Here is a 16,378-nt window from a genome sequence, read left to right as displayed (position 1 = left end):
GCCTCGAAGATCTCGAAATGATCTTCCCGTAATTGATTGCAATTAAACTCGGCAATCTTTATGATTAATTGAGATTTAAATAGTACAAACATAAAATATAGTTTTATATAGATTTTTTTTAAAAAAAAAGAACACACTGGTTAGTATTTTTGAAAAACATGCTAATAAAAACCGAGGTAAAATCAGAAAACTGAGGTAAAATGATGGCTCAAGATTCAGACAGACAGACGCCATGGCAACCACTGAGTAATCACAGAAATTTATAGCCAAATACTAGTACTAGCATGTGAAATGCTATGCCTGACAGTACACAGAGAGCACCGGATCATAACACAGTCGGAAATTACAATTTACAGATGGATAAAAGGTGTAAAATCGCAATTCGCAGATAAAAATTAGCACGGCATGCAGAATACAGGGAAACTGGGACGGCAAGGGAGTTGCTGCACCACAGCTTTCAGCGTTCTGGAGCACAAACCATCACAATACCAGCAGCAAAAGATGGAGATTAACTGGACAGTAAAAGTAGCTAACTAATGCACAAAGAACCAGAAATTCAGAAGAGTTACTGGAGTCTGATATTTAACATGGCGAAGTAACATAATAGTCACTAGAAGTATTTTCTGCTTCATTGCTCATTGACGGAAACAGGATGCACACACATGCATATGGCCCATACTTATTTTCAGTTAGGACTTAGGACATCCACAACCTAGCTAACAAGTAACAACGAAGAAGACAAGTATAAATTACAAGCTACCGATATCCTGTAAACCAGGCCATGTGAATCCTCTTATTCAGCTGCTTTGATATAAGTACTCAAGGAATCAACTGATGTCACAAAATACAGAGCGATTTTGAGATGACCCAGACATCTGAAACAAAAGAACATAACCATCACTTTAAATTCACAATCATTCTATTGAGCAGAACGGCAAATTTAAAAACGTAGTACATGCAATTTTAGGAGATGTTATGTGTGCAAACAAAACGAAGGGAAACTCCCTTGTCAATTTTTTATAAAGAGATGCCAATTGCTACCAGGTATGCACTATAAGTCATGATGCAATACATCCAGGGATGATTATGGCATGGATGTATGAGATGGTAACCAGAGCTCCATCTTCAGCATTCCGCTTGACTAAGATAAGAAATATTTGCATGATGAACTGTTAACACTCATAAAAGGCAATTGGTGGAACCCAGTATACAGTACACGCTACAGCAGGCTGCTAGCCTGGTATAAGAGTTGCATCCCAATTTCAGCATATGCTACTGAGTTCGATGTATTTATACTGGTTACTTGCTTATCGCAGTTAACCTGTAGGTTGAATTGTTTTCTATAATCTACTGAACTTCTTGTTGGGTGCATAGAAGAACACAACTTGCAGTTAACATGGATTTGTCAGCTCATCAACTGAGTGAACCACACTGGCAAAGCAGGCAAGCAAGCTCAATAATATGTCTAGAGAGTGTTAAAATTCATGACCACCGAGTAATTAAATATGCCCTAACACCAGTAACCATAACATACCCTCTTCTATTATTTTACAGTGTTTTGGCTATTGGCTATTGCCGATTGTGAGCTCTATTAACTCAAGTGCAATTCATGACTTTCTCACATTACCAGGGTATTGTTCATATTAACATAGTGATAAAAAGAAAGTGTAACCCACTTGTATTAGATGTATCTAGTGCAATCTCAAAATGAAGAGGGATAAGACCCCATGCATGAGAGTTTAATATTTTTTTTATAAACAGGTAATAAAACGGAATGTTGACCAGAAGAATGGATACAGCCTATAGCAGGATGATCATATAACTACTACAACCTACAGCAGTATGATGATTTATTGATCATCATTCAACAAAATATCCAGGGGTATTCATGTCAGCAGATCAAAAGCATAAGACTCTAATAATCTGTGTAATACTCCTAAACAATTCAAATTCAGTCAGGCTACAAGTTCACCACAAAATTAAAACATGCCTTCTAAAGAGGGAAGAGCTTTATATAAACCGAGAACATAAACTTAACTTGTCCCACTGACTTACCGGAGCTCCATGAGACTCAGTTGCATGATAAACTCTTCGTTAAGCCTTGCTGATCATCCATGTGGGCATGCAGAGTGCATTATTTCCTTCGCCAGTAAACTCCTTCAATTAATTTGCAGCTGATAAATACTACACGTCCCCCAACTAATTTGGGGGATAATCTACAGTCTACAAACTAGTAAAGACTAAAGATTACTCAGCCAGGTGGTACAAGAGATCACCAGCTAACTACAGACACAGGGTACATTTCCAAGGAACACAAGAGCAACATGAGACATGATGACAACAAACGCAAAGCGACAGCAGAGGATCGGTCCATGCAGGAATTCCTTCAACCAGGCTAGCATACACCACTTCTTTGGAATACCTACACCAACCGCAGCAACTACTAAAATAACCGTCTGGCATTGTCATCATCCCTCAAGAATGGCAGATGCTGCAAATTCCCCAATATAGCATCCGTTGCATCGACATCCAAATCAAAACCAATTTCCTCGTCCCCACCGAAATGCATCATGCTGCTGCCATCAGTTCCCTTTGCCACCTCATTTATGTTAATTCCTCTTGCACCTACCATCGATCCACTCTCTGCAACCCCATTCCACGAATCCGGCCCAAGCAACGATGGCTCAATGCCACTTTCTACGCCTCCAGAGGCATTCTTCTTGAAGCCACCACCAACCTTCTTGCGGGCTGTTGTCTTCTTAATCCTACCTCTAGATGGCCCGACCCCAACACCGCTGCTGGCGCCGCTCTTATTCGCTGGCTGTGCATTCGACGGCGGTGTATTGACATTAATATTAACATTTCCACCATTACTCTCAACATTTTGCTTGCTAACATTACCAGCATCGGCAGGCGCTTGCTGCGGAGACGACAAATTCCATGGATACATGGGGCAAAATGGCTTCCAGTTGGTGCTCAGATCAGCGGCCTTCGGGAAGCCCATCGGGTAGAACCCCCAAGCGCAGTAGTACATGTCAGTGCCCGGCACAATCGGCGGCGCGGCCGGGATCTCGGTGGCCACGAACGCGCGCCTGCAGCCGGCGCCTGGGCACCTTAGCGCGCGCCCCATCAGAGCACGCTGGTACTGGTACACATGGCAGCAGTACGGACACGCCGTCCAGAACGCATCGGCCGCGGCGGCCGAGGCGTCGCCGCCGGAAGCAGGAGCAGGAGGAGGAGCGAGAGCGGGAGCGGGATTAGCCGAGGAATCGGAGAGGTGAGCGAAGGCTTCTTGCACGCAGCGGAGGGCGGCGTCAGCGCCGGGGCGAGGGTTGGAGGAGAGGAGGTTGGAGAGGCGGCGGTAGGAGCGCTTGACCTCGGCGGGGTCGGGGTTGGGTTGGAGGTGGAGCACGGCGATGGGATCGGGGCGGCCGGAGGGGAGCAGGCGCTGGGACGCGAGGAGGACGTCGGCCACGGCGAGGAGCTCGTCGGCGCCCGGGAGGAGGGGCTCCGCGTCCACCGCGCGCTCCGCGAGGCGCTTGCAGCCGACCAGGTCCCGCGCCGCGAGCAGCTTCCCGGCGATCTCCAGCCACCGTGCCGGGTCGCCGCGGCCGCCGCCGCCGGAGAAATCCATCTCGTCGTCGTCTGGGTGCGTGAGGGGAGGAGATGGAGAACGCGAGGCAGCAGTGGGTGCTTTGACTGCTCTGTGGGGCCCACCTGTCAGTCTTGCTTACGACCTTCTTGGCGAGATTAGTGGCGTGGATGATTAATTACAGTTAATCACTACTGTTAAGAGCAAATCCCGACAGCTAATAATACTGCTGCATCTACTAATTGTCTACTTCCTATAGCAAGATGGGCTAGATTTCAAGACGAAATTTTAAGGCCCAACAAGCTATAGAGAGTCCATTTGGGCCACCACTGCATTTCGAAATTTAAACAATCACTAGCAAAACGCCAATGCTTCGCTACGGTGACTAAAACTAAAAATATTTATTTTTAACCAAAGTTATTTCCACACTACTTTGGTACTTTTGCTCGCTAGAAAAAGTCTTAAATGACAGAGAGAAATATAGTAGCTCATAATAAATTATTTTTCAAAAAAAATCGAAGAAAGGGAGATAAAAAAAAGACAAAGCCGGTTTGATTTCCACCTTTACACGGGGCAAGTTAACATGGACTCTGAAGATATGGGTAGATCTATGGGGTCGCTCAGCACCACGATTGACCAGCGAGCAACATCAGACCAATCGACGACCGTAGCATCGTAGGTAGCAGCTGTGTCTGGCCTTCCGCGACAGCGGTGACCATGAGTCTGTGCTATTATTATTTCAATATTTCTTATTTTTAATTATGGTCTTCGTCCGTCTTGTGACGAACGGAAAGTTACGAATCTTTTAATTAGTTGTTAAGATTAAGATATAGAATTAAACTTCTTTTCTTCGGTCGAGGGACCTAGAATAGACTTTTTTCCAGCCTGGCCGGTTGGCCCACGGCCTCTTATACGCACGTGCGGGCGCTCCCACCACCCCGGGCCACAACCTGGGCCTAGGCCGGGGAAGCCACCCCATGCGCGCCTCTACTTGGGCTGGTGTCGGTTGTCCGATCATAGGGTTTCTATCGGACAGCCGGGCACTGACGTCTGATGGACAAAACCCCATCCCTCCCGGCTGTCGGCGAAAACCCTAGTTTCTCCTCGTCTCGCCACTCCCCAGCGACGGCGGGCGCCTTCTCTACTCCCCACGACGGCGGCACGCCTTCTCTCCCCACGACGGCGGCGCACCTTCTCCACTCCCCGGCTCGTCACTTCTCAGCGACGGCGGCTCGCCTTATCTACTCCCCGACTTGTCTCTTCCCTGCGGTGAAGCCAACGGCTCACCACTCCCCGGCGACATGATGATGGCGGCCTCCACCAGATCTGGAGCCGCCTCTTCCTTGTCTTCATCACAACACCAGGCATGCGTCATCCCCGACACCGATGCCAAAGGTCAGTTTCCCCCCTCATCTTCTCCCTTCCCCCATCCTCTATCCCTCTGATGTCGTCGGAAGCGGTTGTCTGCAGGGCAACGAGTGGCTGGAATTCTCCACGGTGAGCAACGGCCGCAAGTGGTCTTGAATTTCTAAATTCGTGTGATAAATTTTGTAATATTGATTATGTGATGTGTGATCGATTATTTAATGTGTATATTATGTGATTTGTTTTGTTGGAATCATCCACTTGATTTATGAACTTTGTGATTCTTTTTCTCTCTCGCTTTTAGATTTATTTTCTACGGATTTGAAGCGTTCGAGCCGAGCCTGCTTTTTTTTTTCTTTTGCAAATCATATCACCACCAAAGGCCGGTTCCCAACCGGCAATAATGTCTATTTTTGTAGTAGGGTAGTGATTAGGTTTTGATTTGGACTTTGTTTCCGATTTTCGATTGAGCGATTTTGTTCTTTGTTCGTCGTGTGATACATGCGAGGGCGGAGGGCGTCACTTGTGGACGAAAGCCTAAAAAATAGGAAAGTTACTCACGCGGCGCGGCGAAAACGGATTGGCGGACCGAAAATTTTGGTGACGATTGGAAAAATCCAAATATTTATATTAGTTATAGATTTCAAAGGGAATAAATTCACTGAAAACACCGAGAAAAAACTTACAATCTTGATCTCAAAGAGAAATCCATACTTCACTCAAAAATTAACAATTCAAAATAAAAAAGTTAAGGAAGTTCAACCGTAACCATTACATCAGGATTTCATCGCTCACCAAAACAAAAGTGTACACATGTTATGAGCGTTTGCGTTTATAATGATGTTTTTTTTTAAAAAAAAAATGATGTCGCACATACTGAGAAAGTCATCTGTTTGTGCCATGCGCCGCCATTGCTGTTGCTTGGGAACGTCCGCCACTCCGGCCAACGGCGCAGAGCCAGCTGGGTAGCTTCCTCGCGGCGAGGCGAGTCCCGCCGCTCCGGCTCCTCCTCGCCGCGTTGTCGCCGCGCTCGTTCTCGGCGTCGCGGCGGCGCCCCTGCTCGGCGGCCTCCCGCTTCCTGGCGCGCGCCTCGGCCAGCCTCGCCGCGGCCGCGGCACGGCGCGCCTTCGCCGCGCGGCGCAGAGCCTCGGCCTCCTCGACGCGCGCCTCGGCCTTCCTCTCCTCGGCCTCCACGCCCCTGCGCAGCTCCTCCAGCATCCGCGCCGGGAGAGCCACGACGTCGTGGTGTGCGGCGTCGGCGCCGGCGCCCGGCGCGCGCGCGGCCTGCTCGGCGGCCGCGGCCGCGGACCACGCCAGCGTGTGGGCCTCCGCCGCCACGGCGCGCTCGGCCAGCTGCAGCGCGCGCGCGGCCTGGCGCCGGACGAGCACCCGCCGCTCCACCGCCCCAATCTCCTCCCTCGCCGCGGCGGCTTCCGACCGCAGCCGACGCAGCTCGTCGCGCGCGCGATCAACGCGGCGCCGGAGCTCCTCCGCCGCCGCCCGCTTCTCCCCCGCCGCCTCCTTCCTCGCGACGGCGGCGTCGTTCGTCGACGCGATGGCGGACTTGAGCGGCGGCATCTCCGCCGCCGTCGCGGCGAGGCGGTTCTTGGCCGCGGCCAGCTCGGCGCGGAGCCTCTCGAGCTCCTCGCCGAGCGGCATGGCGGAGAGCCACGCCTTCACCGCCGCCTCGCGGGCGCGCGCCACCTCCACCCTAGTCCCCGACAACTCTCTCAGTACAGTGGCCGCTGCGCTCGTATGGTCATCAGCTTCGTTGCCAGCCATGGCGATGGCGATGAGCTCGATCTCTGCAGGGTGGAGATTCTTTGCCTGGACTGGAATAATGCCACGCATCTCAGCATGATAGATAGCATTCTCCGCTGATTGATGATGCATTCAAGGTGTTCGTCTCGGTGAATCCGATGTGATGTCTCTTCCAACTTTGGAGTGAAACTTGGCAAGAATAAATATGTTGTTTTCATTTCTGACGTGCGATTGTGCCTAGTTATTTTCAGCCGAATGAATGATGGATTGTCTTTTTTTTTTAATAATATCCTAGTGTAGAAATGAATGAATTAATCATTACAAAGCTGAAAGTGTGGTTTTAAAGAATTATTATAACAAAGTTAAATATATAAAGCTTTTGCAGAATTGCAGCACTTACGAGCTTGATAAGTGTGCCCATAGCTCACTTGCGAGCTTGGTTTATTTGGGACGATGGGGTACTTGGAAGGTATATAGGTGTCATAGTCTAGTGGTTACAGTGACCTGAGTAGTATTTCAAGGTCCTGAGTTCTCTATTTTGGGGCTAAGTTCAGATTGGGTTGTTTACGGGACTAAGTTCTCTATTTCGATGGCCGTATGTATCCGGTTGGATGTAGAGGCCGGGTAAAAATACCCTTCTCTATAAAAAAAAATACCTCATAGCATTAGGAAGGAGTGATATAGGCCGTGTTTATTTCCCTTCAAACTTCCAACTTTTCTCTCACTTCAAATGTTTGGACACATGCATGTTTAGTTCTCTTCAAACTTCCAACTTTTCCATCACATGAAATATTTGAACACATGCATGAAGCATTAAATGTGGACGAAAAATAAACCAATTGCACAATTTATATGTAAATTGCGAGACGAATCTTTTGAGCCTAATTATACCATGATTTGATAATGTTGCGCTACAGTAAATATTTGCTAATGACGGATTAATTAAGCTTAATAGATTCGTCTCGCAGTTTACAGGCGGCATCTGTAATTTGTTTTATTATTAGCCTACATTTAATACTTCAAATGTGTGTCCGTATACGTCAAAATGTTTTTGCCAAAAAAACAAAATACGGCCATACTTCTCAACAGAGTATTGAAGTATATACCTCGTACTAACACGAATCAAATTTGAAAATATACTTTGTTTTTTCATATTTTACATTTATATACGTGTCTGAAATTAATTTGCAAAAATATACCTAATCCGCGGAACGGTTGCTCGGGAGCGAGTGCAAACCGCAGTCTGGGGATGCGGGAGCGGAACCCGAGCCGGTCGCGCGGCGACCGAGCTGGTCCCGCACGGCTAGATTGCGCGACCGAGTCGGTACCGCAGTACCGATGCGCGGGAGCGATGGTGCCCTTTGCCGCGCGGCGGTACCGCAGAACGGTGGCACGGGACCGTGCCGGCCCCGACCTGGTCGGCTGTGTTATTCCCCCAATTTTTCCAACTCATCTCCTTCTTTTTCTGCGCACGCTTTTTAAAGTTCTAAACGGTGTACTTTTTGCAAAACGTTTCTATATGAAAGTTGCTTAAAAAAATTATATTGATCCATTTTTAATCACATGCTAATGGACTGCTCCGTTTTTCGTGCGGAGATGTATTAGCTATTTTGGGGGAATGACGCATGCGGGAGAGCCGGTCCCGCGCATCCGGCGTGCGGGAGCGCGCCAGCTCCAGGTGCCGCCTCCCCGGCCTGCGGCACTGGCTCGGTCCCGCATCCTGGTTCCGCGGGACCGGCTTGGGTTTCGCTCCCCCACCTCTATTCTACGGGTCGTCCTCGTTCCCACGCATCTATTTTACGGATTGGGTATATTTTTACAAATTAATCTCATGCATGTATATAATCACAAAATATATAAAAAAAGAAGTATATTTTCAAAAAAAATTTCATACTAACACTTACTAATAGCAATACCTTTAAAAGATTGGAGTATAAGAGATTTGCTCCAGTCCAGAAAAAAGTATCTTGAGGTACCGATACCTCACGGTACCAAATCGTTTCCGGTTGCTGGATTTAGCTAGGCCGGACAGGGATTGTTAGATCCAACAATCGGAAACGATTTTATACCATGAGGTACCGGTACCTCGAAATACTTTTTGCTGGACCGGAGTAAATCTCTACATATAAAGTTGAATTTCTAATCCTACTTTTACTTGTATTATAAAGAGGTATCGCTCAGGAGGCATAGGAGGTTATATACCTTTCTTTAAAGAAGAGTAAAGTTTATGTGGATTTTTCTTTTTTTAAAGATAATTTAAGAAATGCCATTGACAAGCGCCCAAGTCCTAGAAATGCCATCGAGTGTGAGTTCTAAGAAATGCCATCGTACAAACGATTTTATCACAAAAATACCATCGATGTTAGGATTCCGTCTATTTTGCGCCTTTAAATACACTGTTCATCCTATAGAACTTAACGGTGTGGAATGGACGAAACCCTAAACCCTAACCCAAAACCCTTTTTTGGACAAATTCGTTTGTACGATGGCATTTTTTAGAACTCACACTTATCGATGACATTTCTGGGATTCAGACGATTGTCAATGGCATTTATTGGATTATCTCTTTTATCTTCTGAAAAAACAATAAATTTGGATAGAGTGGTGGGGTAGGCCGGATTAGAATTGGGCTGGGTTGCATCGTGGGCTCAAGGCCTGCCAAGTCTGAGGTAAGAAATGACCCATGTGGCCGTGTCTCTACGAACTGTCCTGGCAGGCCAATCAATGAACAAACCAAAATGTCAAAAGACAACGAACGTAGTACGAGTAGTACTACGTGAATGGATCGGAGTAATCAATGGCGCAAGCAAATTATTCTCCTGCTCCTCTCCTAGCTTCTCCAATCGTAGGTCCCCGGATTGATTGATGAATCCGCCATTTTTGTACTCCTCCAAATCGCCATCGCAGCTCACCCGCATTTACGCCATGCAAACCTACTCACGTACCACGAACGAAGCGACTCCGATCGCTGGATCGATGGGTTCCCTTCGTGAGCGATCAGATCCCCAACCAACTCCGGCGCCGCCTCCGCCCGATTGTTCCGCCGGCCAGCGGCGGCGGGGAGAGGTCGTTCGGCTTCGCTTTCCCATGGAGATAGGTTTCGTTATTTTTTACTCCATCCGTCCCCTAATACAAGGGGTTTTGATATTTTACTTGCACTGTTTGATCATTCGTCTTATTAAAAAAAATAAAAATTATTATTTATTTTATTTGTAACTTACTTTATTATCCAAAGTATATTAAGCACAACTTTTCGTTTTTTATATTTGCATAAATTTATTTGAATAAGATGAGTGGCCAAACGTTACAAGAAAATAGTGAATATCCTTTATATTAGGGGACAGAGGTAGTAGTAATTAAGATGTGGATTCTATCTCTGTTTTTGTTATCACGTTTTTCAAATTACTAAACGATATATTTCGTGTGAAAACTTTCAGGATGAATTGCTCTAAAATATTAAATTATATGTTTTTCAATTTATAATAATTAAAACACAATTAATTGTGTGCCGATGACTTCCTCGTTTCATATGTCGTTCATATATTTTTTTCATCAGTCGGGAACGGGGTCTTAGGTGGTGTTTGGATACAGGGACTAATTTTTAGTTCCTATTACATCGGATGTTTGAACACTAATTAGAAATATTAAACGTAGATTAATAATAAAACTAATTGCATAAATGAGAGCTAATTCGTGAGATAAAATTTTTAAGCCTAGTTAATCTATAATTAGCACATGTTTACTGTAGCGTTACATAGGCTAATTATGGATTAATTAGGCTCAATAGATTCGTCTCGCGAATTAGTTCAGAGTTATGAAATGAGTTTTATTATTAGTTTACGTTTAATAATTCTAACTAGTGTTAAAATATCCCTGTTCCAAAACAGGGTCTTAATGCTGCAAAGCTAGAGAGGATGGATGGGCGAGGTACACGCATTTGCTGCTCTGATCTGCAGCGAGGGCAAGGGGGATGGATGGATGGACCGAGGAGTAGGAGTGGTAGCACTTGGCGGTTTGCAATCAAAGTCGATGTGATCGATGGATGGGTGGATGGATGGATGGATCATCCGATGCATACAGCTGCAATGAAAGCTGATGCGCTGCAGCGCGCCGCCTCGGTGGTGTTAAATGTGCAAAACTGATGCTGTACGTGGTTGGAACTTGATGGCTTTGGTTTGATGCCATGCCCTTCTTGTTAAGGACGTTTCGAATGATGGTACACCACACTTCCGAGTCTAAATTGGGATTGCTTCAAGTCTTTCTTCTTCTTCTTAAAAAAACATTATGCTTTTTCTAGGGACATGATTCATTTAGAATGCGTTCACGGGAAATATGATAAATGTAAGTAGATAGGACAACTTATAAATTATACCTTTCGGTATAATAACCTGACTAGTGTAAAACAATCACACAAGTAAAATTAAGATTAGTGTAAGTCATTTTATTGTTCTCGACTCTTCTAAAATACTGTATGGTGTGTTCGGTATAACTTTACTATGACTCCACAACTGTCACTATTGCAGCCAATGTTTTAAATAGTGAGTTAAGACGTCTAGCGACAACCTTCTAAAATAATTATAGCGAGCTAAATAAAGTTATAGCGGCTAAATTGTACATCAGAATAAAGCTAGACCCTTTCTTAACCAGTTATAGTTGGAGATTTAAAATCTGACTACAACGTTACATATGTTATTGTTGTAGCAAGCTGCATGATAAGACCATACTCCATACACCAGTGCATTTAAACATTATATCAACTTTTTTCCCTTAGCTCTTGCCAAATAAATATTACTTTTATTTTTTTTGTCAAGATTCTTATACGCATAATTCTATTATATAAACTTGTCATCAATAAACATGAGATATTACAGTTAAAACTTAAAAGCATACTGTTACTAACTAACTAAGCTTCCGTTGCTGTCATATACCAAACCTCTCGTACGCTACTATGTTAATACACGCCAAAAACTTATAAGTTATAACCATTTTTGTCATATCTTTCATTTCATGTTTGCTAAATGAAAATTACTTCTCACCACTCCTATAAATAACCCTAAATAAGGCCCTGTTTGGTTGGAGGGAGTAAAACTTAGTCCCTTCACCTTAGTCCTTTTTAGTCCCTAAAGTCCCAAACAGGAGAGACTAAAAAGGACTTAAAGTGCATGTTAACGACCAACGCATCAACAGTGCATTAGTCCATTAGTCCCTATAGAAGGAGCTTATTTGGACTAAAGTAGCTTCTTTCCACCCGTTGCCCCCATGTATGGGCATGGTGCATATCTCTTTGTATGGTTTTAGGGATAACATAGTCATTCTACAATGCAATTAATAACTTTTAGTTCCTATATCCAAACAACCATGGACTAAAGTGTTTAGTCCTAGGACTAAAGGATCTAAACACCTCCTAAAGCTATTATTATCAAGCACGCATGCCTATCACATTAAATGCATGCATGCACCTACTCTATCCTTTACAAAATAAATTAATTTCTCACACGTACCACAAAGAGAAATTATAGTTCTTGAGAAAATACCTGGAGGTAATAAGATTTTATACTATAAATTTTGGTACATTAAGATATTTAGTACCTAGAAAATATGATATCTTTCGATACTTTTTTAAGAATCGTAAATTATCCTACCACAAATATCAATATAAAATAAAAAAAACTAGAATACGTAATCCTTATCAAATAGTAATACAATTATTTTTAATTTTATCTATCTCCAATATAATGATCTCTTATGTTCACACTTCAACGTAATGATTACTTAAAGATAAATTTGTTTTAGGGAAGAAAAAGGCTAAATACGATATTTTTCTGAAAATAGTACTGATCCATGGTTCCTTCGTCGTCAAATTAATACTACCAAACCTCTTGACAGCAACTGCCCGTGTGCAGCAGCAGCTGTCCGTGTGTTGTGTGCTCTCCACAAACCTTGGACCAGTCCTGTCTATGTTTGGGGCAAGTGACGGTGAACACTTCCTCTGACAATTCTGTTGACCAGCCTCCATAGCAGGCAAACACAGCCATACGCCCATACTCCTGCAATTCTTCGGTCTTCGCTTCTTCTCCTGCGTCGCCATGCGGAGTCGGAGCCCTCTCCTCTTCGGCTCCGACAGGCAGCCCAGACATGGCAGTACACGTGAGCTCAGCTACTACTGTACCCAGGACTACCGCTACAGTACCCGCTCTCCCTTTAACTTTACTCCCTTCTCTCTCTCTTTCTCTGCTTTCCCGGCTGCTGCTCTGGATTTCACATTTGGATCGTTTTGAGAAACTTATTTTATAATTAGATCTCTAAAAACTTATTTTAGAAATAATTCTTTCCGTGACGCTAGTGTTATTGGCATCATTGTCCAATATGACGGCGCTAACGACGTTGGTAATGTCCCCCTCGCCTCTCGGTGAAAGCTAAGTCACAAATATAAAGGAGGACATCGGCAATGTCATTGACACCTAGGATCTATTTGCAGTAGAAAATAATATATTTGAATTTTTTTACAAATAGGTCATCGGCACCAAAAACGCTCGCGCCGATGAACGCCGACGTTGGCATCATCGACAACGCCGACGTTGCCACTGTGAAAATAATCATTTCTAGAATAAGTTGTTTAGACGTCTATTTGTAGAATAAGTTTTCTAGAATGATCAAAATATGAAAAATCTAGGGTTGGTGCTAGGGCATTTTTTCCCCTCAGAACAGCTGAATGACTGAATAGCTAAATTGATTTTACCATCACTATTTCATGACACAAACAAATTAACTAACTTCTACTATAAAATACTTTCTTTAAAAAAATAATCATGTGTAGAGAAGTTTTATGAAAATTATACGGTTTACCAGCTCGAAAAACGTGTTATTTAATCCATACTTCTGTTCCTTTTGCAAAAGAACAGGTCCGCGTGCCTTTTCGCTTTTTGGTGTTTTCTTGCGTGAACCATTCTCTTTTTCTTTCTTTCTTTGGTCTCATATGCTTGGATTTTATCGGTTCCCGTGTGGACCCTTGTCGCTGAACGATGAGAGATTTTAAAGGCGTTTCTTGAGCTAACCCCCCCTTTGGATCATATTGGATGGATGGACAGTGAGTTGGACATGTCTTGCATTTTGCATTGGATTTGCTAGCTGGTTTTGGTTGCCTCCATCCAGGAAAAAAAAGGTGTACTCCCTCCGTCCAAAAAAAGACAAACTCTGGTTTCCATGTCCAACGTTTGACCGTCGAAAAAATTATAAAAAAAATAAAAAGATAAGTCACGCATAAAGTATTAATCATGTTTTATCATCTAACAACAATGAAAATACTAATTATAAAAATTTTTTATATAAGACAGACAGTCAAACGTTGGTACGGAAACCTAGGGTTTGCCTTTTTTTTGGACAGAGGGGTAGTTCCGTTATGTCCTTTTAAAGATTGGTTGTTGGTGGTAGTAACCTCCATGCTCATCTGTATCAACCACCGGCAATTGACAGAGGGGAGCCACCTGGGAAAGAATTAGTTAGCCTTTTTAAGTAATGGACTGAGTATAATGGCCACTAATAATGGGAGTACCATTGGACTGCACTCTAGGTTTGTCATATATCTATTGCCTCTAAAGTAGGATGTAATAATACGTGGGGGCGAGGTGTTTTATGTCAACGGTTCAATTGTACGGCTAGGTTCGTTTCAGCTTTGGGCTGAGATTTTTCTCATTTTCCGTTAGCAGGTTTTTCGAATTGTTAGATGATGTGTTTCTAAAAACAATTTTATAGATTTTTTTTAAAAAAATATTAAACAAACATATTTTAAAGTTTTTAATAATTAATACTTAATTAATCATTGCGCTAAGGACTTGTTTCGTTTTATGATAATCCAGCTAGAAGCTAAACTGAACGGGGTATAAGTAGAAAAACTTAAGTGCCCGCGCTAAAAAGAAATGCGAAATGTGATGTATCTAACTATTCTTAAGTCAAAATGTAGTAACAAAGACTAGTGACAAATAGTACATAAGATGTAAATGGAGGAGGTGGCCATGCTGATGTGGTTGAGTTTAGTTGTTGACAATATTTATTCACTTGCTTTATGTGTTATGATCTATAGGCCTAGTGGGTCATCTCATAATTTGGACGTGTAAATTGATGAAGATGAACATCCTTTGTTTTCTTGTCCAGTGTTCTTAGTGGTTGGTTGCAGACAAGCTTATGATACCAAAGAATGTTGAGAAATATTAAACATGATACCAAAAAATCAACACATGTTGGGGGCAATGCTTGGACCCCCATTCCATTTACTTGTAAGTGGACACCAAGCTAATTTTTGGCACCACAGTACTATCTAATTAAATAGGCAGGATGGCCATTAAATAGAGATGGTGTCAAGCTTGTGCATAGCATAACAACAAACTAATGCTAAACAAAACCTATTATTATAACCGACTGACGTCACTCTCAGGCAAGTGACACAAAACTACCACAAGTGGCTCTGTTGGGGAACAAAGCGAAAGGAGATGGGAACAATTGACTTGTTTTATTTCTCCCATCTTATGGGGGCTATTATTGCAAAAAGAAAAATCTTACCAGTCACTACACAAATTTCCCTATCATACGGCAAATACCACTATGCAAATATCTGAAAATTCATTCGCATCTCGTTTTCAACCTGATCTTTGTAAGACCAGATATTTTGAAATGCATAGGTATTTCAGATTCAAAAGGTAGAAAAATAGGTTAATACGATTTTTTTTAAAAAAACATATATATAAAAAACTTTTGTACTAAACATATCATTTAACAGTTTGGAAAAAACATGCTAAAAATGAGATAGTTGGTCGCGTAAGAAGCATAAAAGAATGAATCCATACTATTCCAATCTATATATGATATGTTACAGGAGCTACTAGTTCATAAATGTAATCTTTATATAAAAAAACTTTTGATAAATACACCTGAAAAACCGTCTTCGGATACACACCATACTTTTAACCTCACCACACACACCTGTTGACAAGCAAGCGTCAAGTGATGAGTTTTTTTGGTTTTGCATCGGCAAAACTAAAGTCTAAATCTTACTCGTATATATGGTCTCCCAATCTCCCCTTATCTCCATACTGTGCCTCCTTCCCCTTGAAAAGAACATTCTCACATGCCCATATCCCATTTCGAAAAATCACATGCTCACAGCCCTCGCATCCACCCAAAAAGACTCAATCAACACCAACTGACAGCGACTAATCCATCAGCTCGAAAAGAACCCCTCCAAGTCCATCCAAAATCAAAACGTCCTAAATGAGAACCATCCACATGTTAATCACTTAGCATCAAAGCCATGGACCCCATCTAAACCTATAGCAAAGAAAGAAAAGAAAGAAAAGGAGAAACTTAATTAACCACCATCTAGCCAAGCCACCAGCTAGCCTCACTGTCATTATGGGGGGTTCACATCGTCTGCCGTTTTGGCTGACGGCAAACATTGCCGTTACCTTCATTCCTGCCACACATATTTCTATCAACAGCTGCATGCAGTGGTCCCAACATTTGTGATTAATTAGGGATTACTAATCAGCATAATCACTTATTTCTCTTAAAAAAATCAGCCAAAGCGCACGAAAACAAAAGTAGAGCAGAGCAAAATACTACAGCAAAGCAAGGTTCTGTTATACTAAGAAGCTATCCAAATACTTG

At 43.2% G+C, this 16,378-nt stretch overlaps 2 protein-coding genes across 2 annotated transcripts; both read right to left on the bottom strand.

Annotated features, from left to right (window-relative positions):
* Nucleotides 1–555: 555 nt before the first annotated feature.
* LOC4343930 (uncharacterized) lies at nucleotides 556–3,706 on the bottom strand. The gene is made up of 2 exons (XM_015792417.3): nucleotides 2,056–3,706; nucleotides 556–875 (listed from the first exon to the last, which is right to left on the bottom strand). Exon 1 carries the CDS (start codon nucleotides 3,632–3,634, stop codon nucleotides 2,444–2,446), a length of 1,191 nt encoding a protein of 396 aa, XP_015647903.1. The 5' UTR covers nucleotides 3,635–3,706; the 3' UTR covers nucleotides 556–875; nucleotides 2,056–2,443.
* A 2,136-nt stretch (nucleotides 3,707–5,842) lies between these two features.
* Nucleotides 5,843–6,808, bottom strand: LOC136357459 (uncharacterized). Its single transcript, XM_066312721.1, has one exon. The coding sequence runs from the start codon at nucleotides 6,806–6,808 to the stop codon at nucleotides 5,843–5,845; it is 966 nt and encodes a 321-aa protein (XP_066168818.1).
* Between the last annotated feature and the right edge of the window lie 9,570 nt (nucleotides 6,809–16,378).

This window comes from Oryza sativa, chromosome 7 (assembly GCF_034140825.1).
Source record: "Oryza sativa Japonica Group chromosome 7, ASM3414082v1".
NCBI classification, from domain to species: Eukaryota; Viridiplantae; Streptophyta; class Magnoliopsida; order Poales; family Poaceae; genus Oryza; species Oryza sativa.
This window is presented reverse-complemented; position numbering and strand designations above follow the sequence as displayed.